We start from the raw sequence: 24,434 nt of genomic DNA on the forward strand, positions 1-24,434 counted from the left end.
TGGCCAGCTTAATACTTGTAGATTGTAAGCTCTTTTGGGCAGGGCTCTCTTCACCTCTTGTATCGGTTATTGATTGCTTTATATGTTACTCTGTATGTCCAATGTATGAAACCCACTTATTGTACAGCGCTGCGGAATATGTTGGCGCTTTATAAATAAATGTTAATAATAATGTTAATAATAATACCTTTTTCTGATACAGGTCAAGTGGCAAATCTCACTTTGCTCTGTACCCTTTTTCTAAAAGAGAAAACATTCCAAGGATACTGGGTATTTTGCAGCAAATGGAGTATAGTTGCAAGGGATTAAACAGAAAGTCTCATTCAAATAAAACTGTTCTGTGGATTTTATCTGATTGCAGTATTTCAATTGTTTAACCAACCTGCTTAATGCTTAACCATGGAGCGAATTTTATTTTCTCTAATCTACGGTATGCTGGTGTGCTTTCCACTGCATCACAGTACAGTACCTAGTATTGTTGTCTTTGTAGTGGATATTTAAATATTATATGCAAATTGCAGCAGTTGGTTTTTTGCCTCACCCTTGCTGCTCCCATCAGGACCTCGTAGTACAGAACATTCCTCGATTGACCCGAAAGCCTGGAACATGCTGGTCACTTCCTCTTCAGATTGCTGTTTGCTAAGCATCCCCACAAATAGCTTGCGATCACCTGTAGCCCAAGAATGAGGTAAGATCAACTGTGCAATATAATTTAACTTTATTACATTCTAGAAGTTTAGAAGGGCTCCACACTACAGAATGTGTATAATAGGAGCAATTCATAACACCAGAATTGAGCTGAATTTGACACTACTGACTATTAGCCAATACATACATATGTCTAGTCCATGGTTTATTAAATCATGGGAAAATGAAGTGCATAGTGGCAGATTAACATCTGAATGCAAAACTTGTCAGCAGGTTATCCTTAAATGGACTTTACCAGTGAGCTAATGCACACCTCCTTCTTTAAAGAACTCTATCTGTGCGCTCTTGCACACTGTTTTTTTAAAAGAAACGTACCTCTGCCTATTGGAATCCTGTCTATAACTTTATCTAAAACCCTCATGAAAACATTCTACTTTAACAGGCACTCACTGATATTCATGTCTCTCATGTACATTTCTTTCTTTAAAGAACTTTATTTTTACAATCTTGCACACTTTCACAGGACTTATTCCCTGCCCTACCATGACACTTAGGGCTCTGGCACACGGGGAGATTAGTCGCCCGCGACAAATCTCCTGTGTCTCGGGCGACTAATCTCCCCCAAATGCCATCCCACCAGTGAAAATGTAAATCGCCGGTGGGATGGCATATTTACATTTTCGCCGGTGGGATGGCAATCCGGGGAGATTAGTCGCCCGCGAACAGGGAGTTTTGTCGCGGGCGACTAATCTCCCCGTGTGCCAGAGCCCTTAGAAATTTCCGTTCCAAACATACTTATGCCAAGCATATTTTTTCAGATATAGTTATCTAGAAATTGAAGGGCAGTATACCCTTTTATAGACTACCTTTCTTGAAATTGAGGTAACATATAACTCACAGAAAAGTGAGAGTTGCCATATTGCAACTTTCTGGCTCCCCAGTGCATTCTTTTATATGGTTGCGCCCCGTGCGTGCTGACGCTGTGCGCACGCACGGGGCGCAACCAATCAGGGCCCATCATTCTTTTAAGGGGGCCGGAGACAGCGGGCCAGATTGAAAGGGCTGACAGGCCGGATGTGGCCCACAGGCCGTAGTTTGCCCACCCCTGCACTAGTGTGTTAGGCCAATCAGTTAAATGCTAATTCCACAGGGTTACAAGAGGAACTATGAAATGTTGCTGGCTGTGGATCACAAGAGATTTTTTTTCCTAGTGCATTTGAGTCATGACTGATCAGGTAGTTTAATTGGAAAGTGAACTATTTTGGGCCTATGCACTGGATGATTAGCTGCTGTTTTGTTCAGGATATAGTAATTCAGCATCTGACAATATATTGACAACTTTGCTACACTTAAGCCAGTGCTTATTGCTCATATTTCTCGTTTTGGTTACTACTCCAAAGCAAATTTCAAAAACATATTTTGTTTGATGAATTCAACCGGGTGCATATTACTCTTTAAAGAATATTCACACTTGCTGTGACAGCTAAACCCCAAAATGTGATAATGAAAAAATATATAAATGCATCGATAAAAACAAATACATTTGTCGTTTGAAATGGCACATGTAACCCACATTCATTAAAAGACATTTACAGATGTAGTGGCATGTGGTACTAGTATGTATGCTTTGCCCGTGTGCGATGATACACACATATATAGAACAGAATGGAGTTATACAGGGAAGACATGCATGTGTAAACAACCAAAGTGACAGACGCATGCAATTAAAAACATGTCAGTGACCCTCTAAGCATTCCATTATACAGCACTGACACACTGCACACAGCTGATGATGCCCCACACCCTGCACAGAGCATCCTCCCCCTCCCATCTTGCACGCTCTGTTGCACACTCCCCATCTCCCCCTGCAACAGCTTCTTTCTCTTCACCCTCTGATTGGCAATTTAACATGCTGTCCAGCAACCATGAAAATTGAGTCTGAAGCTGGAAGCTGCATCTGGTTTCCATGGTTGCAGACTGTGCCGGCACGCGGTGTGCCATGGCTGTGGGATGGATACTGCAGGGAGGTTTTTTGGGATAACTGCTGCCAAAAATGTAAGGGAGACAGTGTTAAACATGGAGATTCATCGAAACAATGCATAGTGATTAGAAGTATATAAAAACTCCCATGGAATTCCATGTTGCACAGTTGTACTAATGTGCACAATGACTCTAGTTAATAATGCTGTCAAGTGATTATCTCCAATAAACATATTGCTTGGTTAAGTATCTGAACCCTGTTAATAAGCAGGCTACTCTGCATTGGTGATAAGCCAAAAAGGGCAGGCCATTGATAAAATGCATTTTGTAATTCTTTAACTTGCTCCTATTCACCTCTGCTTTAATATTATCTTATGATAATTATATATGATATATAATCACGGTAACAGGATTAAAAAACAAACAAAAAACAAGCATACAGATTAGACAAAATTGTGTGTTTCCTCTGGCCTCTCACATCCTATACAACCATTATTTGAGTGTGTATACATGCAAGATGAACATGCTGATTTATATAATGGCAGTACGCTTTAATTGGAACATGCAGTTCTGCACAATAGGGATTAGTATCTCTGCACTGATAATACATACTTTATTATTTCTTAAGTGAAGGTATCCCTGCAAGACTAGTGTTTCTCAAAATACATCTCAGAACTTCTCTGAGACCTCTGGAGAATGTGTCTTCCCTAGACTGACAGCATTCCAGCTGGATATGTGGCCTTAAACTACCAACTCTCAGACCTACGGGAGACAGCCTAAATAAAATCTGCTCAAAACAATGTTTGCGTATATATTTTTATCGAGTGCTCCTAATTTTACATGGCGCCGAAGGCTGATTTTTTCAGGCACGCTGAATCCATACCCCACAGAGTTTACAAGCAGATTTTTGGTGCCTGAGGTGCTGCACAGATTGCATTCTCTGTAGAAAACAAAACAATGCTTCCTGAATTTCATTTTTTTCTGCATCAAAAAATCTCCCCCATCTATTTTAATTGGTTTGTTCTGAGCCTTGAGCCTTATTGCATTTATGTCATCTCTCTTTTAAGCCCGGAGCAAAAAGGGTTGAAATCGACAGCCACTTCCTCAAGCTGGTAGGGGAGGCATTGTATGTAGCCTATTATATCACTGTCTCAGGCCACCTCTGAGGAAGAATACTTTTTTTGAGAAATATATCTTGCAGGGGTACCCCCTCACATTAAATATATGTTGTTAATTTAAGCAGTTTGTGTACGTATCTATATAATAAAGAAACTTACCAAAATTAGATATATAAAAAATTCCCATAACTGTTTAACTATAAAAAGTTATCACAATCCATATGTACACTTGGCAACACAAATACAAACAGAATGACACACAAGTACACATCAATATAATCGGTTGAAGTGCCCAGTTACAAAACTTTACAATCTAACCAGATGATCATATATGAATGAACATGACTGCTCAATATCATGGATCCAGTCAACTAATAATGCAGACTTCTGCTCTGTACAATGGCAAAGGCTATGTACATCCTAATAATGAACACAAGCTGCTGCGCAATGATGTTGAATATCATTACACCAAAAGCACACACTATGCACGTGCAGAGTGACAACAAGCTAATGTCTGTCCATTAATAAGAAACATAATGCCTTGTGACCAATGATACATACCAAAATGCACAGTAACACCAAGTTTTTAGCAAGGATGCACCAAATTTGGAACTGGGATTTGGCCAGCTATTTGTATTTAATTAAAACTATATCCCAGATTGTCAAAAAATGGAATAGGGACACAGAAAAGCTGTGATATGTGTAATATAATTTTAGAATATCGATTTCTATTTTAAATGTATTCAATTTGAAGAATTTTGTTGGAGTCTGGCCATACCCTGAAATGATGGCATTTGATGTATCATTGCTTTTGAGACACTGAGAGTGGACATGGGGTAGTGGTAGTTTTAATGAACATGCGTTGTAGTGTAAAGATGATGAGTATCTTTACACCAATCGGGAATACACTGTATTGTAAATGATGAGTACACCCTAACAATAAATGTACTCCGAGCACAAGGAAAAGACAGACACCATATAATGAAAGTTTATATGTAGATGGTGGATATGCTACATTCATATGAAACGATAAATGCTAACCCAAGCCTTCCTCGACTTTGCAGTGAGTAGAGCCAAGGATCTTAGCAGTTGAACACAGTATACAGTGAGGCTGGGCAGATGTACAGGATACATACCCCCTCGGCTCTCGCTGTCTGCCGGCTTCACCTGGATGGGACGTGCCATCTAAAAACCAGAGAACACGGCGGATGAATTTCTCTCATCCAGCCCTTTTACCATGATCCCTATGCACAGACATGTTTCTTTGTACAACAGCACATGGCAGACAGAGAAAAAGTATGTTAAGTATGTCTCTAAGTGTTTGCAATAAAAAGTAGATCGTTTTTAATGTAAAATTCTGAATCCTAGGATCATAGATAAACAGGTAACACATCTTCTTTCGCTGCTGTAACACAACTTTTTTGGGTATAGTGCAACCAATCAAATTATCTTGCAAGTGTTCCAAAAGTTATAACATTGTGTTCTTTGTAGTCAAGTCATGGCTGTATAGCTGCCATATAGCTATAACTCCTATCAGTATCTAGGTGGGAATGGTACATGCCAGTGCATAAGATTAAGCACAAAATCATTATTCAGAATCTATTTTCACAGTGAACACCATTGTACCTTCAATTTATTATTCGTGCTTGATTCTCTGCTCTTCCGTAGTAGACAGTGCTTAGTACTGGATATTAAGGAACTCAATGGGTTTTGTAATTTACTTACTTTACTCATTGGTATTCAAATTACAGAAAACCTTAACCTTGCGTATCATGTATTCTAGATCACATACCTGCTGTAATTCTAAAATAGTTAGACATTCTGGGTGTCAATAATGAATACAATACATTCAGTATACTTGTACAGAGTGCAACTGTGATAGTCATACTGAAATTGCTTACCAGTCAGGGCCTCAGTGGGCCTCTACACTCCTGAGCCTCCAGAAGCTGCAGGGGTCTGTTTTCCCTATAGTTACCCCACTGCTTGAATACAAAACCAGATCAAAATCTGGATGTAAGTAGAAACTACCATTTTGACTGGGAATAGTTTAATATAAAAGTATTACTACACATTTTGTGTGAAAATAGAAGAGAGCAAGGGATGTTAATATTTCTGTCATTTTCATATTTTTATTAGTTTGCCTGGATACTATATATATTAAAGGAACAAGCTTCTAGCGCTTTCTAATTTCTCTTTCTTAGGATCTATCAGTCTTTATCTCCCTGCCCTAGGCGCTGTGTCTTCCTCTCTGTCATCCATCTTTCTCCTTCTTGCTTATCTCTCCCCTTCTGTAAGTCTCTCAGTGGGCGATACATATCAGAATTGTAGCAACTTGTGACAAGAAAGTAGCCAGTACAGTTTTCCTCTGGAAGCAGCAAATAGATGTATCCTGTGAATCCTTTGAATATTTCTTAATGTATGTGGCGCAAGGATGGCAGATTATTAAAATCGAATCCCAGGATAACAAAATTAGCCTTTGGCTGTTGCTGAAGTGCAACTCCCAGCATCCTTAGCATGTGGGAAATGTCAGATCCTGACACCTGTATTTATTGTTCAGGGAGTAGCTTGTGTATCTGAATAACAGTGCAACATTGCAAATCAGTGCTCAGTCTTTGGAATCCTAAATGAGACATAAAGGGCATTAAAACATAGTTTTTTTTGTACTTATTCATGTTTCTCTGAATTGCAGTACTTTGTTTGTTGCTAAATTATGACTTCCTACATGTTAAACCACAAAGAGCCAAGTGTTGGAATTTCCCCAACCTTTCCTGACTTTGGTGGTCAGCCTTTTGCAATGCTTGGGGCCATTTTCTATTGCTCTGGCTCTATACTTCACTCTTTGAGCCATTATTTGCCATTATTCTCAGTGTCTCAGTACCCATCTCAGAAACATGTTTGGTATATGTGTGTGTGTATCTTTGCCTCCAGCTTTGCATCTGTCTTACTGAATTTATATGTCACTGGCTCTGCACTTGCCACTCACTGTGTAATCTCACTTTTGCATTTCCCTTTCTGGCTGCCTTCTCATTTCAGATTTACTGAGTTTCTCTTACCCTTTCTACTGGTTCTTGAGATTTTCCTTCCTGTCCTCCCTGGGCTTTACAACAATATATATATATACATATGCCCCTGTAATTCCAGAATTTCATTGTCATTCTTCTTCCCTAGCCTTGTTTTATGATCTTCTAGCCCTCAGACTATTTAAGTTCTGTAGTATGCCCCTGGGCATATGTGATTCCACTGACAGGGCTTGAAGAATGAAGACACTTGGAAAGGGGCACTAATTTTAATGCTTGTGGCAAATAAAAAGGTAACACTGAGAATTTTGAAATGCAATTAATCCTGTACATATACATATTATGTTTATGTATTATGCAAATAGACAGACTGATATAGATCTTTTTAATAAATAGGCAAAACTGGCATTTTCCCAAGATCCACAAAGACAGAATGCCCACCATTAGACCTTTCATCTGCTATAAATATTTACTGAAGCATCCCCTTGAAATGGCAGACCCCCTATTATAATCCACTGTGAAAGCACACAAATACAATTTTGAAAGAGAGTTTTTACTTTGTTTTCCCATTTTGTAATTATAGTTTATCTGCTCCCATGGCTGTTAGTCCAGGGCAGAGCACCTGAACCAATGAGATCTTTAACCTAGGCTCTTTAAATCAGCCCTGTAGATAGATAGATAGATAGATAGATAGATAGATAGATAGAAAGATAGAATGTAAATAAGAAGAAATGGAGAGATAGGGAATATATATACAGATAGACAAATTGTAACTGCAGGGATAACACAGATGAATGCATATTTAAACAAGGAGAAAGTTATGAGTTCAATAAAAGAAGCAATATATGCCTAGGATTGCTGAAAGCATTATCTGTCTTCCTGGCACCATGGGCTATAACTATCTATAGCACCAACAGTTATGCATTTCTTTAGCACAAAGGGTAGACTACTGAAATACAGCACCCCTTGTACTTCCTATTTAAAACCTGCTCATCACAGGGTAATAGATTAGTCATAAAAGAATACACTTCAATAGTATCCAAAGTAATATGATGCCTGGAGTATAGCTACAATATGCAAATGTGCTGTATCACACATAATGTTTATTTATAATCATGGAAGCTATTTATTTTTGAAGGACAAGGAGCAATCTGTACCTATCTACAGCACAAGAGACAATTTAATAGCAGTCTACATATATGAAACTCAGCACACACTTACACAATGCAGAGAGTTATAGATATCTTTAAATACAACCTCCGTATCTATAATAAAAACATCAATATGTATGTCTGCAGCACCCAGAGCAATGTCTGTCTCTACCACAGAACAGCACATATATGCTCAGACAGACATGCAACCTCCAGCCCTTCCCATCCCCCTCCCACCCCTTCCCTCCCCCAGACCTGTCACTCCAGCTATAACAGCACCTCTCTGAAAAGGATGGGGTTACCATGGAAACGACTATTCACCGCACGGAACCTGACATTTGCTGTCGCTGTGGCAACCAGTGCTTAGAGGCACACGCCACTTGTACCTTATTCACATCATGTGTGTGTGTGTATATTTTAGTAAGTCCATGTGCATATATATGCACATGTTTATAAGGCATTTAGCATTGTGTGTGACAAGATATGCAAGGGCTAGGGATTAAAAGGCTTATATTGCCAGAAAATTAGTAGAAGGTGGTCCTTACTGTAAAAAAAAAAAAAGCAATGCTGTCCTTAAATTACTGCTTACGTATGGCTTCCTACAAAAACTCAAACATTAAAACCATCTCCCTAACTGGTTAGCAGCCTGACAGCCTGAACAGTTCAGTTTCACTCATGGGAAGCACATTAATAAATCTGCTATTTTGGGCACCTTAAAAACAGCATGCAAAGGTCTGACAGTATTAAACAGTACTGCTTTGAGTTCTTGATAAATGCCAGGTGCTGCCTGGGTAGTAGATAGCAAGAAGGGATTAACTCAGAGGTGACAGTACCTCAGACCTCCATACTCAAAAGTTCTAAAAGCACTGAATGTTAAGGGGGAAGACACATGCAGCTACTAGTAGCAGCTACTTGTCATGGCTACTAAAATAGACACTGCTGATCACTAATGTCTACGTGTGTTTTAGCAGAGGCAATTCTCAGTATTTTCTATGGCAGGGTATTTTCTGGAGTTTAGTAGTCATGACAAGTAGTTGCTACTAAGTAGCGCTGTGTGTCTTCACCCTAAGGGGCTGATTTACTAACCCACGAATCCGACCCGAATTGGAAAAGTTCCGACTTGAAAACGAACATTTTGCGACTTTTTCGTATGTTTTGCGATTTTTTTGGATTCTGTACGAATTTTTCGTTACCAATACGATTTTTGCGTAAAAACGCGAGTTTTTCGTATCCATTACGAAAGTTGCGTAAAAAGTTGCGCATTTTTCGTAGCGTTAAAACTTACGCGAAAAGTTGCGCATTTTTCGTAGCGAAAAAAACGCAATCGGACTCCATTCGACCCATTCGTGGGTAAGTAAATCAGCCCCCAAGACTCACTGTTCAGGAAAGCAACTTGGCCCTCCACAGGTGTCATTTGGGCCCCTATTCAGGGGCAAACTGGGCCGCCAGGACACCAGGAAAAAACCTGGTGGGCCCCAGCGGCCCAGACTCGATGCAGGTGTCCTCCCCTGATGCGGTAGCCCGGTGGGCCCTGGACCCCCCAGTCCGACCCTGCCCCTATTTTAGCAAACTGAATATGCACCACTGACCAAGTGATTTCGAAAAACTGGTTGTTCTTCACCATTAAAAAATATCTCTGTCAATGGTACACTATCGCTACACTTCTATTTCCAGCGTGTAATGCAAGTTCAGAGCTCTGCCCTAGAATCAAGGAATCTATTGCACATGCACTTAGTACTGGACATGAAGGAGAAGGGCCACAAAGCTCCTAAACGTTATGTCAAGTTTACACAGTATGCATAAAATTAAGGCTTTAAGGCAAACTGAAAACTTATAGAGCAAAAAATCATTCTAAAATATCATTCTAAAAATTCCAAATTCTCAGGAACACCACAATGTACACAAGGGTTGGCAATGAAGGCTTTAAAAGCTGTAGGAAATATAATTTTTAGAAATTCTCAACAGCTTTAGGATGCTGGAGAATGCTGATAAGGTGAAGTTTCCCTTTATCTAGCCAGAGAAGTATAAGAGCATAATTTGCTGCATGCACCAAATATCACTTCTCTTCATTTAAGCAGTTATTGCTTGCATATGCACAAGTATTTTAATTTGACACCAACACAAAAGAACATTTAGTGGCCATATATAGATGATGTTAATGTAGTTATGGTCTACAGAGAATACTTCAGCAGTGACAACCATTGTGGAAGCTAATTTTCAAATGCATGTAAATATGAAAAGAATGAATATTTTGTCGCACAAGCTCCTTGTGAATGACTGCCCATGTAATGGAAAACAAATATAAGATAATCCCTACTTACAAACAGGGTATATGTCACTGTAAGAAAATTAGTGTAGCTAATACAAGCGATAGAGAAATATTGTGTTATTATTCAGTGTACAGACATCTTAGATTTTACTGCATTTTATATTTAACTGCAGGGTCATAACAGGACATTCCCAATAACTGAGGAACATGTATTTGATTAGCTTGAAATAACATCAATTTAAGGGAAATATGTGTAAATGAAGGTAAGTTTACTCATTAGTGTCTGACTGGTGAGTAATCTCAGACATGGAAAAATGCCAATACTTTTTAGTATTCCATAGCAGTAACTATCAAAGCCTTATGAGTATAAGAGAGGACTAATTGTAAGGCAGAATAGATTATATTAGGGCAGCCTCATCCTGTGAGGAGCTATCTCTCTCCTGGGAATATTAAAGACTAACAGCACAATCACATCAGTGGAAGGCAGGATTAGACAATAAAAAGACATTTTCACTCATTGCAAGTCATGCTCAGTCACAAGTAATATTTTAGCATTTTACCCATTACTGTCTTACTAGAAGTTAAGCCAATACTCGAAAATGCAGATTCAGTCACTATGAATCAGCCTCTTTAATTGGAAAAAAACAACAGCCTTACCACTATTAATTAGAAGGTTAATTTAAGTATTTTATCCTTCTAGGAAGGAATCTCTCAAATATTAAAATACAACATCAGTCTCTGGATGACAATGACACGATCTGGTAGGACAGCTACATTTACTGAAAAGGAATCAAATCAACTGGGAGTTTTGACATGCTAGCTAGGAATGCTCTTACTGGGAGGACAATTTCACTTGTGCTTGACAGGAAGACTCAGTCGAATGACAGTCTCATGCAGTAGAGTAGCATAACAGTTACACTCTTTAAAATGCATCCTTACTGAGAGGGAACAGAATCAGTCCCTGAGATGGCAATTTCATTGATATGGTGAATATTTCCACAGCTTCTCACTTTTTAAGACAGACCCAAGCCTCACTTATTCATCTACAGCAAACCTTACACAGGGGATGATGAATGCTTCTGTTAGAGCAGCCAGTCACTTAAGCAAATTATCCCACCTAATGGAAGGTAAATTAACACACTAGAAAAGATAGGGGACTAGCTAAAGAAGGATCAGGGTTTTTATCTGCACTTGGGTTCCACAACTTGAGGAGGCCACAATTAAATGGGGAATGTTTTGCAAACAAAGTGCTGCTGATGTATGGATTTCTGCTTGAACACATTGGAAACATGGTAACACCCATAATATTGGTTCAGAATCTTAACAACTAAAACAGCATTGTTTTGAAGCAAAGAAAGGAGAACAAGGAAATGTGTCATATAGACACATTTAGAGTAGAGTAGTATTAGTAGAATAGTTGTGTATTAGTAGTGGGACAATATTAAGAGAAAATTTCCACTGAAGTGCAAATATATTCTTTATCAAAAATAAGGCATCTATTAAAAGCTAATTTGCTTATTGTAATACAGTGTTAATTTTAGTGCAGCATTAATACCGAACAATCACATCACTCTTACAATGTAAAAGAGTTTCTTACAGAGTAAGAGAGTAAAAATACACCATAATTTGTTAAACTCTGTTGGTGGGTTGTTTCAATACTAAATTACATAGGACATTATCGCTTATCTGAAAAAAGACAGACAAGACATTTTGGATAAATGGCCGCTTGACTTAATAAAGGACTTCACTTATTTGGGATTACAAGGTTTTACCGAAAGACATCTTAATTCATTAGAAAGCATATTTAGTCCAATTGCATGGCAACAATCTAATAAGAGGGGCAATTTAGGCCAGTTTATATAATGCCTTGTTAAAAAAGGATTTTATCTTAGTAATGGTCTGGGACTAATGTTCCTTTTGAGCAGTGAGCTTGTGTGTTTGCTTACAAGTCACCATTGCACACAAACAAGCATTCAGCACACAAAAATAAATGGAAACATTACTTGAGAACCAACCCCATTTTTGGGGAGATGGAGAGGTTACATTCAGCATAAAGGTGTATGTTTTACTGGGATTACATTGCTCATCTATAGGAGCAATCAAAGGCCCAATATCCTCAGATGAATACACACTCCAAACACCAATGGCCGTGGTTAAAAAGAAGCTTTATTTTACATAAATCCTGATGTGTTTCGTGTCTAACCATGGCAATTGGTGTTTGTAGTGAGTGTTCATCTGAGGATATGGACCTGGACTAATTGATCAGCTTAATAATTGGCCATAAAAATGTTTGAATAATTGGTGAGGAAGGGGTTCCCCCTAAGTGAAGGGTCTGGAAAAAGGCTAACCATATAGAGTTGTGAGCGAAGCTTTCAAAGGATTGTCCTTCTAAATCTAATCTAGTTGCTAAAACAAAGAAAGAGACAATAGGGCTTTTTAAAGCGGAATATTTTACTATTGTGTTTTGCACCTAGATGAGCAGTCTCATGTTACTGTGTATGCAGTCACATCTATGTGACGGCCATCAAGTCTTGATTTTTATTACAGGCCAGTCACTATAAATGGAGAATGTTTCCAGTTCACAATTGAACTTAATTGTTGCACGTTCATCAAGCTGTGTATGTAAGCTACAAATACAGTAGATATTCATCACTAATGCTTCAACATTATTATACCATTTCATAGGCATAAACTATGAAAAAATTGAGATAGAATTAAACCCACTATTACAAACCTAATCTCACTGCCTTATCAGAGATTTCTGTCATTTGAACATCATTGTTTTCAATGAGGGGATTATATGGAATGAGATCTCCTGACATGTTAAAACTATTTCTGTTGTCAATCTTGTAGTATATGCAAGGAAAGTGTGTGACAGAAGGTAAAGCAGATTCAGGCACTGACTAATCTGCCTGATGCTGCTGGATGTTTATGGGAGCGTTTAAGGCCTTACTGTGAGGGAGGAAGTCATGGGAGAGGGTTAAGAGTTAGTTGCTGCTTGGAATAGGGCCTTAGAGACACAGAGATCTGAGGAGAGTAAAATAATACAGAATGGATACAAGACTGAATAAAAAGGACCTGAAATCAGAATGGATAGGCTAGAGACAGAAGGAGGCAACAAGAGATTATAGGTACTCAGAGAAAGGAATCTGAGATGAACTGATGCAAATAGAAAATAAGTTCTAAGCCAAGCAAAAGAACATTTAATGTTTTAATTTAAGAGACACTGGTTTCCCTGCAAAAAAAAAAAAAATTGGAACCTCCAACCCTGATTTGAGTGTACTTGCATGTGACCCATTACCCCCACCTGTCACCACCAAGCCCTGCTTTAACAGGGTCTGCTTAACTGATTATGGATCTGCACAATGAAAAACCAGTGATAATTATACCAGAGAAAAGGAATATTTATAACAGTGAAAAAAGCAAATCTGCTCAGAGATGACCACTGGTTAGAAGATGTCTGTGGTAGGTGTCAAAACTAGAACATTTAGGGCGAGATTTATCAAAATGTGAGCTTAACAGATAAAAACCCACGTTCTATTCATTCCTATAGGATTTTTAGAAGCATATTTATCAAATGGTGAGTTCTTACTTTCACCCATTTATAAATATGCTTCTAAAAATCCTATAGGAATGAATAGAATGTGAGTTTTTATGTATTAATCTCTAAACTCACATTTGGATAAATCTGCCCCTTAGTATTTATTGCATAGATTTCTGTGGACCTTCAGCAGGGAAATAAAAGATACCTCCTTTACCAGCATAATTATCTGCCATCTCAATGCATTATGCCTGAGTCTGAGCTTTCAAAGAGAGTCAGCACTACATATTAGAACTGCTTTCAGGTAACCTATTGTTTTTCCTACTCCCATGTAACTAGAGGAGTCCCAAGCCAGACTTGAATTACTTACTTTTGAGTGCCTTTCTGATATCTACTGGGAGATGCTATCTTGCTATCTGCTCATTGTTCATTGGCTGCTGGGAGGGAGGGGGATGATATCACTCCAACTTGCAGCTAAGCAGTAAAGTGTGACAGAAGTTTATCAGAGTATAACATGGCTGTAGTACCCTGGGAAATTAAGAATATAGCTAGCCCCATATGAAAATTAAATATAAAAAAATCTGTTTGTGTATCTAAAAAACATGTTTTCCCATGACAGTATTCCTTTAAGGTATTTAATCATGACCAGTTTGAAACCAAAGGGCAAAATATAGCCACAGGTTCAGCCAATGCAGCCACCTAGGTTAATATAATGATGTATTATAATATGACTGTGAACGAATATGTTTTCTTTAAAATGTATTTATTTGTATACTTTTGGGCTTTAAATTGTTTTGTTTTTTTTCTATAGATGCTCATTGTGATCAATAATGTAGATGTACAATTATTATTTTGTAAAAACAGGAAATTCACAACAAGTTGTTCTGCATAGCCACTCATGTACTTTCATTTTAAAAGACAGCTTTCTGCAGATACTACCCATTTCTACAGACTGTTACTCCTCCTTCTGAAGGTATCAGTATCAGTTATATTAATATATGTGTATTAACATTGTGGGGGTTAATTGTGAATTCTAAATAGCTAGTGGAAGAAGGTTTGATGTGGCAGGTCCTGCGCCAACATGGCCACTGGTTAAGGGAATTTAGGACATGTTATGGTCTTCACCAGTTTTTAACCCTTAGACCAAGCTATGTGGGCAGAAATGCTGTGTGTGGAGCCAGTCCCGTGAGCACATATAATAGTCTCCTAAGTAACTAAACACCTCCCCGCGCCAACGGTGCCAATAATTTGCAGTCACCATGCACCAATGGCCTGCTCAAGTCAGGTGATAATTGCCAGCATCCCTGCAGCTGTATACCTTGTACTTTGCACCTTATCCCAAAGTAGAAACAAACAGAGTTTTGTTGCAAAGTGCAGCATAGAGGAATTTGTTTAGGGGCAAATAGTTTATTAATGTGACTAATATTGTGCAGAATACTATTCTGTATTTAAAATGATAGAGTAACCCTGGCCTTTTTCCCCTTCTGTCCTAGTTCTGGAATAGGCTATGGATCAAATAGGCTAAGGATGGATGAACTTGTTACCTAATTCAAGAACAGACTACCAGTTTGAAGTGACCATCTTAATCAGCAGAGTTCAGGTAATTCATTCAGAATTGTATTCGCATATCATTTAAAAAAAAAAAAAGTTGCGGTATTATCACTATTTTGCACCTCCTCAGCAAGTCATTTCAAGCTCCTTTCTATTTAAATATCCCTGCTGTCAGTATGGGGATTATAAGAAATTCACTTGCATAGTACAGAGAAAGTGAGTGACAGAAGGTGATGACACAAAGTAATCAGCTTCAGCTTCTGGATATCTATGATGTATACCAGTGCTGTCCAACTTCTGTGGCACCGAGGGCCGGAATTTTTCCGGCCTCCGTGGTGGAGGGCCGATAATGGAAGCTAGTTTTGACCACTCCCCCTTTTAAAACCACACCCACTTGAAACCACACCCATGTTATCGCATGACCATAGCCATATTAATGGTGGTAGTACAGCAAAAACCTGCCATACTCTGCCTTCCCTACCCTGCCTGTGTGTGCCATACTCTGCCTGCCCTATGCTGCCTGTGTTTGCCATACTCTGCCTTCCCTACCCTGCCTGTGTGCGCCACACTCTGCCTGCTCCACCCTGCCTGTGTGCCATACTCTGCCTTCCCTACCCTGCCTGTGTGCCATATTCTGCCTTCCTTATCCTGCCTGTGTGTGCCATACTCTGCCTTCCCTACCCTGCCTGTGTGTGTGGCACACACAGGCAGCATAGGGCAGGCAGGGTATGGCACACACAGGCAGCCTACAGTGACACAATGCTGCCACTGCTCCTACAGTCTGCACAATAACTATATATTAAAAAACTTTTTAATTGCAGTACCACCCCAGTATACAGTGGTGTGAAAAACTATTTGCCCCCTTCCTGATTTCTTATTCTTTTGCATCTTTGTCACACTTAAATGTTTCTGCTCATCAAAAACCGTTAACTATTAGTCAAAGATAACACAAGTAAACACAAAATGCAGTTTTTAAATGAGGGTTTTTATTATTTAGGGAGAAAAAAAATCCAAACCTACATGGCCCTGTGTGAAAAAGTAATTGCCCCCTGAACCTAATAACTGGTTGGGCCACCCTTAGCAGCAATAACTGCAATCAAGCGTTTGCGATAATTTGCATTGAGTCTTTTACAGCGCCCTGGAGGAATTTTGGCCCACTCATCTTTGCAGAATTGTTGTAATTCAGCTTTATTTGAGGGTTTTCTAGCATGAACCGCCTTTTTAAGGTCATGCCACAACATCTCAATAGGATTCAGGTCAGGACTTTGACTAGGCCACTCCAAAGTCTTCATTTTGTTTTTCTTCAGCCATTCAGAGGTGGATTTGCTGGTGGGTTTTGGGTCATTGTCCTGCTGCAGCACCCAAGATCGCTTTAGCTTGAGTTGACAAACAGATGGCCAGACATTCTCCTTCAGGATTTTTTGGTAGACAGTAGAATTCATGGTTCCATCTATCACAGCAAGCCTTCCAGGTCCTGAAGCAGCAAAACAACCCCAGACCATCACACTACCACCACCATATTTTACTGTTGGTATGATGTTCTTTTTCTGAAATGCTGTGCTACTTTTACGCCAGATGTAACGGGACACGCACCTTCCAAAAAGTTCAACTTTTGTCTCGTCGGTCCACAAGGTATTTTCCCAAAAGTCTTGGCAATCATTGAGATGTTTTTTAGCAAAATTGAGACGAGCCTTAATGTTCTTTTTGCTTAAAAGTGGTTTGCGCCTTGGAAATCTGCCATGCAGGCCGTTTTTGCCCAGTCTCTTTCTTATGGTGGAGTCGTGAACACTGACCTTAATTGAGGCAAGTGAGACCTGCAGTTCTTTAGATGTTGTCCTGGGGTCTTTTGTGGCCTCTCGGATGAGTTGTCTCTGCGCTCTTGGGGTAATTTTGGTCGGCCGGCCACTCCTGGGAAGGTTCACCACTGTTCCATGTTTTTGCCATTTGTGGATAATGGCTCTCACTGTGGTTCGCTGGAGTCCCAAAGCTTTAGAAATGGCTTTATAACCTTTACCAGACATAGATAGATCTCAATTACTTTTGTTCTCATTTGTTCCTGAATTTCTTTGGATCTTGGCATGATGTCTAGCTTTTGAGGTGCTTTTGGTCTACTTCTCTGTGTCAGGTAGCTCCTATTTAAGTGATTTCTTGATTGAAACAGGTGTGGCAGTAATCAGGCCTGGGGGTGACTACAGAAATTGAACTCAGGTGTGATAAACCACAGTTAAGTTATTTTTTAACAAGGGGGGCAATCACTTTTTCACACAGGGCCATGTAGATTTGGAATTTTTTTTCTCCCTTAATAACGTAAACCCTCATTTAAAAACTGCATTTTGTGTTCAATTATGTTATCTTTGACTAACAGTTTTTGATGATCAGAAACATTTAAGTGTGACAAACATGCCAAAGAATAAGAAATCAGGAAGGGGGCAAATAGTTTTTCACACCACTGTATGTTCTTTTTATAGTGTGCAGGGTTTATTTTTGGGTTTCTACTGTTCCTACAGTCTGTCTGAGGTGTGAACAGGTGAACAATGTGGGTGATTACAGCCTGAGCCTGAGGTGTGAACAATGCAGGGGATGAACAATGTAGGGATTAAAAAGTGTGAACAACACAGGGGATTACATTTTTAAACAATACAGGGGGTTTACAGCCTGAATCTGAGATGTTAACCATGCAGGGGGCCAGTACTGATACAATTTAAAGCTTACACAAAGGTAAGTTATCAAAGCAGCCAGACAGGTGGGGGGCCACACAGAAGGGGGTCGCGGGCCGCCAGTTGGACAGAACTGATGTATACAATGCACTTTTAGTAGTATTTAACACTTCAGAACACAACAATACTGTACTGTTATACAAACATGTTGTTCTCAGTAACACCTCTGAAGTTTGCTACTCTGAAGAATCAGTTTTAAATTCTACCATCTATCAAATAATAAATAAGTATACATATACAAAGATTAACAGTGAAATAACTTTGCAGGCCTGGTCCCTTCCTTAGGGCTCTAGCACACGCGGAGATTAGTCGCCCGCGACAAATCTCCCGTGTCTCAGGCGACTAAACTCCCCGAGTTGCCATCACCTGCCATCCCACCGGCGAAAGTGTAAGTCACCGGTGGGATGGCACATGCGGCGGCGCGATTTCAGTGAGATCGCGCAAGTTGCCTCGAGAGGAAACTTGCGCAATCTCACTTGCGCCGGGGAGATTAGTCGCCCGAGACACGGGAGATTTGTCGCGGGCGACTAATCTCCCCGTGTGCCAGAGCCCTTAGGGTCACAGATGATTTTGTGAGGGTCTCAGGTCACACTTGAAGTTGTAGGTCACCTGACCGTCCTCTTGCAGGCAGGGCCGGAACTAGGGGTGGGCAGAAGGGGCACCTGCCTAGGACGCAACGAAAAAAAAAAATCAATTTTTTTTGTGAAAAAAGAAACGATTTCCGCTGCGCAAGAAATTAAAGGGTCTGCTTAAGAAATCTGGTGGCAGAGGTGGAGGGTTTCTGTTCGGCACTGCACCAGAAGTGATGTCATGCACCCAGAAGTGAAATCTCACATTGTGATGACGTCACTTCCGTCAATTGGTGCAGCAGTGGTCCGGGGCCTAGTTCCACACATAATGACTCACTCATTATGTGCATGCGTGTAATCGCACACACATGTGCATAATCTCAAATCTGGGACACCAAGATTAATTTGCATGCTTGTGTCCTAGAATGGCCGCCCACACCAGGAGCTGCCTCTCAGTGTGGTTGGCATAGTGCTGGCGGGAGCAATTTTTCTAAAAAACAGCATTGTTTCCCCCAACTAGAGTGCTGGTTCTACTAGCCTGCACCTCCAGTCAAGGAAATAATTTAGCCCTGATAATTGCCCTTTAAGCAGGGATTGCAGAGAAGAAAGGTAGGAGTCTGGGAGACTGGTTAGTAGGAGATTGCAATTGTATAAGCGGGACATGATAAGGGTATGACTTAATGTTTTAGCAGTTAATTGTGAAACAAAGGGTTGTATCTTGGCAATAACATTCAGAGTGACAAATCGAGGAAGAGGATTTGTTAGCAAAAAAAGGAGCCGTTAGAAAGGTAGGAAGAGAACCAGGCTGCAGCTTGATTATGGATACCAAGAGGATAAGGAATGTGCAATAGAATGGAATGGTCAGCTGTATCAAAAGCAGAGGATAAATCCAGGAGAATGAGTAGTGTCCTTTGGCCTTGGCAGTTGATTGGTTGCAACTCTAAGGTTGCATCTCTAGAGTGCATTAGATTGCTTACATTCCTCATTAGATAAAGGGACTTTCTAAAAGTATTAGAAATCTCAACCCTACACCCAGATCTCTAATGTGTCATATCCCTTTACCTTATTTCTACGCAGAAGAGGTAAATTATGAGTGGAAACTACTTCTGGCTCTTTCCTGTCACATACATTTTATTGTCAACATGATGCCTGTTGTAAGCAGCAACATACATTTACTTCACACTTGAGCAGACAGACTAGACTTGCACCACTTTGAATGTATTTTGTCACATCTTCACAAAAACCAATTCTTCTTTTGGAATCATTAATTGTAAGAAATATGCTATAGGCATCCTATATCACTAGTACAAGAAGGGCATTTTAAGTGACCTATCACTAACAAAGATCTAATTCAGTATTTGCATTGGCTTTCACATGTGGAATGAGCACTGCAGAATCTCAAGGCATTTGCCTGTTCACCTGTGGGTAATGGTTCCTAAGGCATTTCACTGGATGAGTTGGTGCTTCAGTTCCTGTTGTAAAGAACCATTAGTCAGGATATTCAGTGGTGGCCTTGTGCACATTTTATAGCACAAGATATAACTCACACTGACGTTTGCACAACATGACAACCAAGAATCATGATCACCTGAAGTGTCTATACCATGGTACATTCTCATAAATAATCTTTCTTTTCATGTCAGAACAAACAGTAATTCTTCTAAACCACTCTTCTTCCTGTAGTCCAATACAATGAAATAAGTGTTGCAAAATTTCATAGAAAGTATATGAAGGTAAATCTCTTTTTTGATCTGCCCAAAAGTACATCTGACTAGCCATCATGCAAATGTTATATGAATATCCTTTCTATGTAGTGTCTTCTTTACAAATGCCCACTGTAATTTAGGCTCTTACACTGAAAGAAGGAGTACAAATAATAATTATTTTGTAATAAATGTTATTTGTACTCCAAGGAGTACAAATAATAAAATAACTGTATAATGGAAGGTCTTACTAAAATAATTAACAAAAATCAATGGTGCAGATAATGAGAGAAGAACATAGTGCAGATAGAAATGAAAATAGAATTTATAGCAAATGGAAAGAAACAACATTCCCTCCATCTGTCCATGTCGCACTGGCAAAGAAACCCACATCCAGATATTGTACATAAAGGTGTTTTTTTGCTCATTCTCTGACAAAGAGAACAATACTATATAACTGTTACTAGTCATTTTCACAATTTCATTTCCTGTAGCCCATAAATGTGAAAGCTTATATATATACACATATAATTATCGTTAGTATGTGTGTGACTAATTTGTATAACATTTCTATGATATTTCCTGCTTCAACCAGCAGGACTAGGTTATGACAGTTTGCATGCAGAAATACCTAATTTTGAGTGGGACATGGTTGCCATCCATACTGAACATAAAAAGTGTATGTTATTTGGCCAATACAATTCAGCCACTATTCTTTATTGAGCAGCCAATAAAAATCCATAGATACATTTTCTGTAAACTGCATTCCTTCCCCAGAAAGCAAAAAATCTTAGCAGTACTTTCATTCATACACATACATACACAATAATGTCAGACAATTTCCATACTTGTCTGTTCCGTGATGCTATATGTAAATTGTGTTATCACAAATGTACCATTGCAATAGTAATTCAAGTTTTGTTGCAAGTTGCACAGCTTTGCATTGTGCTGGATTTACCAAAAGGTGCATGGAACAGGCTGCAAATCCCCACCTGCAAGTGGCAGGGTAATAGAGTAGTGTAGGATAGATGTTAAACTGCTCTGAATCACTGCTCCAGGGACAAAACCCTGGAAACTACACATTTGTGGTAATCTGTAGTAATCTGTAATAACACCTATGGCCTTGGTTGGTATTTTACCATGAAATACATATAGATGACCACCCTGTGGCCCATGATCCACCAAACCTGACCTACTCCCCCACAAGCCCCTCCCCTCAGGATACCAAAATTATACCTTTCCATCTTAAGCCCCCCCCCCCCATGGAACCATTAATATGGTGGCCCTGAATGGTGTGCCTTCCATTTAGAAGGATACTGAAGCCTATAAACTGTTCAGTTCTCAATGAATAATAATAAACAGAATAGACTGAAAAATACAACTTCAAATACTTCATTTATTTTATTAAATGTCTAAAATATAAAAAGGCCAGAAGCTTGAGAATTCACTTAGAGTAAAATGATGTAGATGCCTGCTAAGTCTCTGCAGCCTTCCTGTCCACTGTTAATTGCTGTTTTTTCCTTTATAATTCTATGGCCTCAGGTTGCCCAAGAGCAGGCAGTGGGAAGGTCTGCTATCTGGTTTTGCAGTGTGGGCCTTACTTATTTTGTGGTTTCCATAGTAACATCTCACTATGCATGGCAAGCTTCTCTGGTAGTAAGATTGTTATAAGAGGATGCTATTGTACATTATTTTTTTAATGTATATATAAATCTGGGGCATTTATAGATGAAGCAGAGCCAGGGCAAACAGGAGGCCAAACAAAGCATCAATATATATTTATTGAAAATGTTTATAAAAAAAAAAAACCACGATATAACCAAATGACTGAAGGTTCTGTAGTGATCATATTATAAATTTATAGAAAAAACATACAAATAACGAAAATTGTATATCTCAATCTAATTTTTCCATTATAAGTACAACTAGAGAGCCATTTCATCATTAAAGGGTTGTCACCATATTGTTTTCTTTTAATCATATAATCAATGAATTATTAAGAAAAAGTTTAATGCATTTAAGTAAACTTAACCAGTTATAAAAGATAAGGCTTTCCACCTTAAACTTAGTGCAGGGCCATGTTTTACAAAACTTCTATATATTTACATTATTTACAGTGATAATGTATCACTGTATAGTGTAGGGTGGCTATTTCCAAACCTCCAAAAGAAGGACACAACTGCTACATTTATATTTATCATATTATAATAACCCAAATACACAAATGACCAAATTGTATACTTAACAAATTGATTACTAAAGTCTTTAAGGGTTAACCTAAATGAAACCTGTTTTATAATGAATATAATTATTTGTTTGATTTATTTGCCAAATATAACACTGTGTTGTCAAAGGCAACTACATCAAAATATGTCAGGGCCTACCTTTATTTACACTTTTTTTTAAAAAATCCCCTTAACATATCACAGGACATGTGTGCATACAGCAGTGCATATGTGCTAATAGCTAATGAGTTGGGGAATGTTGAAGGTCTGGAGCATAGGACCCAAAATACAGTACGGCATCTATTTAACCTTACACAAACATAGTAATACTCAAGCAAGGTGGATGACACTCCTCACCAACACTGGTGGCAAAAGGGCAGATGTAATGTTCCCAGGACTTCTGCCCTTAGCTGCTATCTCCTGACAAAGACATTAGGAGTCATTTACCATGCAGCGTGCAAAGTACAAAAAACTCTGCCCTCATAACTTTGTGTCTGGTTATCTAGCACAAGATGTAAAGCAAAGTCCAGACCCAGGACTGTCCAGTTTTGGTGTTCTTGCCCTTCTTCCTTGAGGTCTTTGTAAATTATTCTTTTTTTTGCCTCAGTATTTCTTTACCCCTTTCTATTTTCTCTTGAAACATCTTCTATAGGTATGTTAATTAGACAGCTTCTACTTCAGGAGTTAAAACTGGAATTGACGAGTATAAACAGCCAGACAAATAATGCTACCAATAGCAATTACAGTCACAAACAACTATTAAATGTTTTTATTAATGTATATTAAAAAGTTGTGTAGAATTACATTTTCATTAATTATGTAAAAAAGGAGAATACCCCTTTAAATAGTATAAAAGACAAAGGGGATACATATGTAAATATGGCAACTAAAGCTACTTCATGCCTTTCAAGGTAAATAATTACCAGTATAAAACATTCTCCTTTCACCCTTTGTTGTGACTGTTGCATAATAAAAGTAAATAGAATTCAGAGCAGATCATTCATTTAACATTTCCAGTGGTTTTAACATTATTTATAAATATAATACAGTCGAACGCATTGCTTGTTTCCTGGGTGTGAAAACCACCTCAAGTCACAAGTGTAGTTTTACCTGTACATGTATGGGATCTGTTATCCGGAAATCCATTATCCAGAAAGTTCCGAATTACGGGAAGGTTTTCTCCCATAGACTCAATTATAAGCAAATAATTTTAATTTTTAAAAATGATTTCCTTTTTCTCTGTGATAATAAAACAGAACCTTGAACTTGATCCCAACTAAGATACAATTAATCCTTATTGGAAGCAAAACACTCCTATTTATTTAATGTTTAAATAATCTTTTAGTAGACATAAGGTGTTGAGATCCAAATTATGGAAAGATCCCTTATCTGGAAAACCCCAGGTCCAGAGCATTCTGGATAATGGGTCCCATACCTGTATAAAGATGTGTGTTTGGCCAGAAAATACCACTAGCGAGTGCTATGGTGCAAGGGGAAGCTGCTAGTGTAAACAGCCATTGTTGGTCACATGTGCTAGGCAAAAATGCATACTCAAAAATCCACTCAATGAAGTTGTACATAGACTGATGCTGTGCCTGTTAGATCATTTATCCTGTGTGCCCCTAGACTTTAATGTGAAATTGTAGCTATCCCTACAACAAGGCGTGATAAGCAATTGGTCCCAGATCCTTGAAACTTGCCATTAGGATTAAGCTTAATGTCTTTTTGACCTCTGCAGTCCTCTCTGTGGTAACCACAGCAGTTAAAATAAAAATGCCCTTCTCACCTCAAGCAGCTATTTATTTTAATGGGAAATGTGCCATCCATGTCAAACAATAGTGTCACTGCCAGAAAAACACTACTAAGACACACAGAACATTATTTTAAATTGTCCCTGCTCTCTGAATCAAGTGCTAGCTCTGCTGGGAAGAGAAGAGCAGAAGCT

General features: G+C 38.9%; 1 protein-coding gene across 3 annotated transcripts in view; it reads right to left on the bottom strand.

The window, feature by feature from the left end:
• Window positions 1–24,434, bottom strand: part of celf5 (CUGBP Elav-like family member 5) — a 66,244-nt gene that overhangs the window by 21,522 nt on the left and 20,288 nt on the right. For all 3 annotated transcript variants that reach the window (XR_001924017.2, XR_004221849.1, NM_001097170.1), the window contains 2 exon segments: window positions 4,883–4,931; window positions 542–670 (listed from right to left, as the gene is read on the bottom strand). Coding sequence is in view for 1 of the 3 variants with exons in the window: in NM_001097170.1 (NP_001090639.1) it covers window positions 542–670; window positions 4,883–4,931 (178 nt within the window). In the remaining 2 variants the exon portion in view is untranslated.

The sequence above is a fragment of the Xenopus tropicalis genome, chromosome 1, assembly GCF_000004195.4.
Source record: "Xenopus tropicalis strain Nigerian chromosome 1, UCB_Xtro_10.0, whole genome shotgun sequence".
NCBI lineage: Eukaryota > Metazoa > Chordata > Amphibia > Anura > Pipidae > Xenopus > Xenopus tropicalis.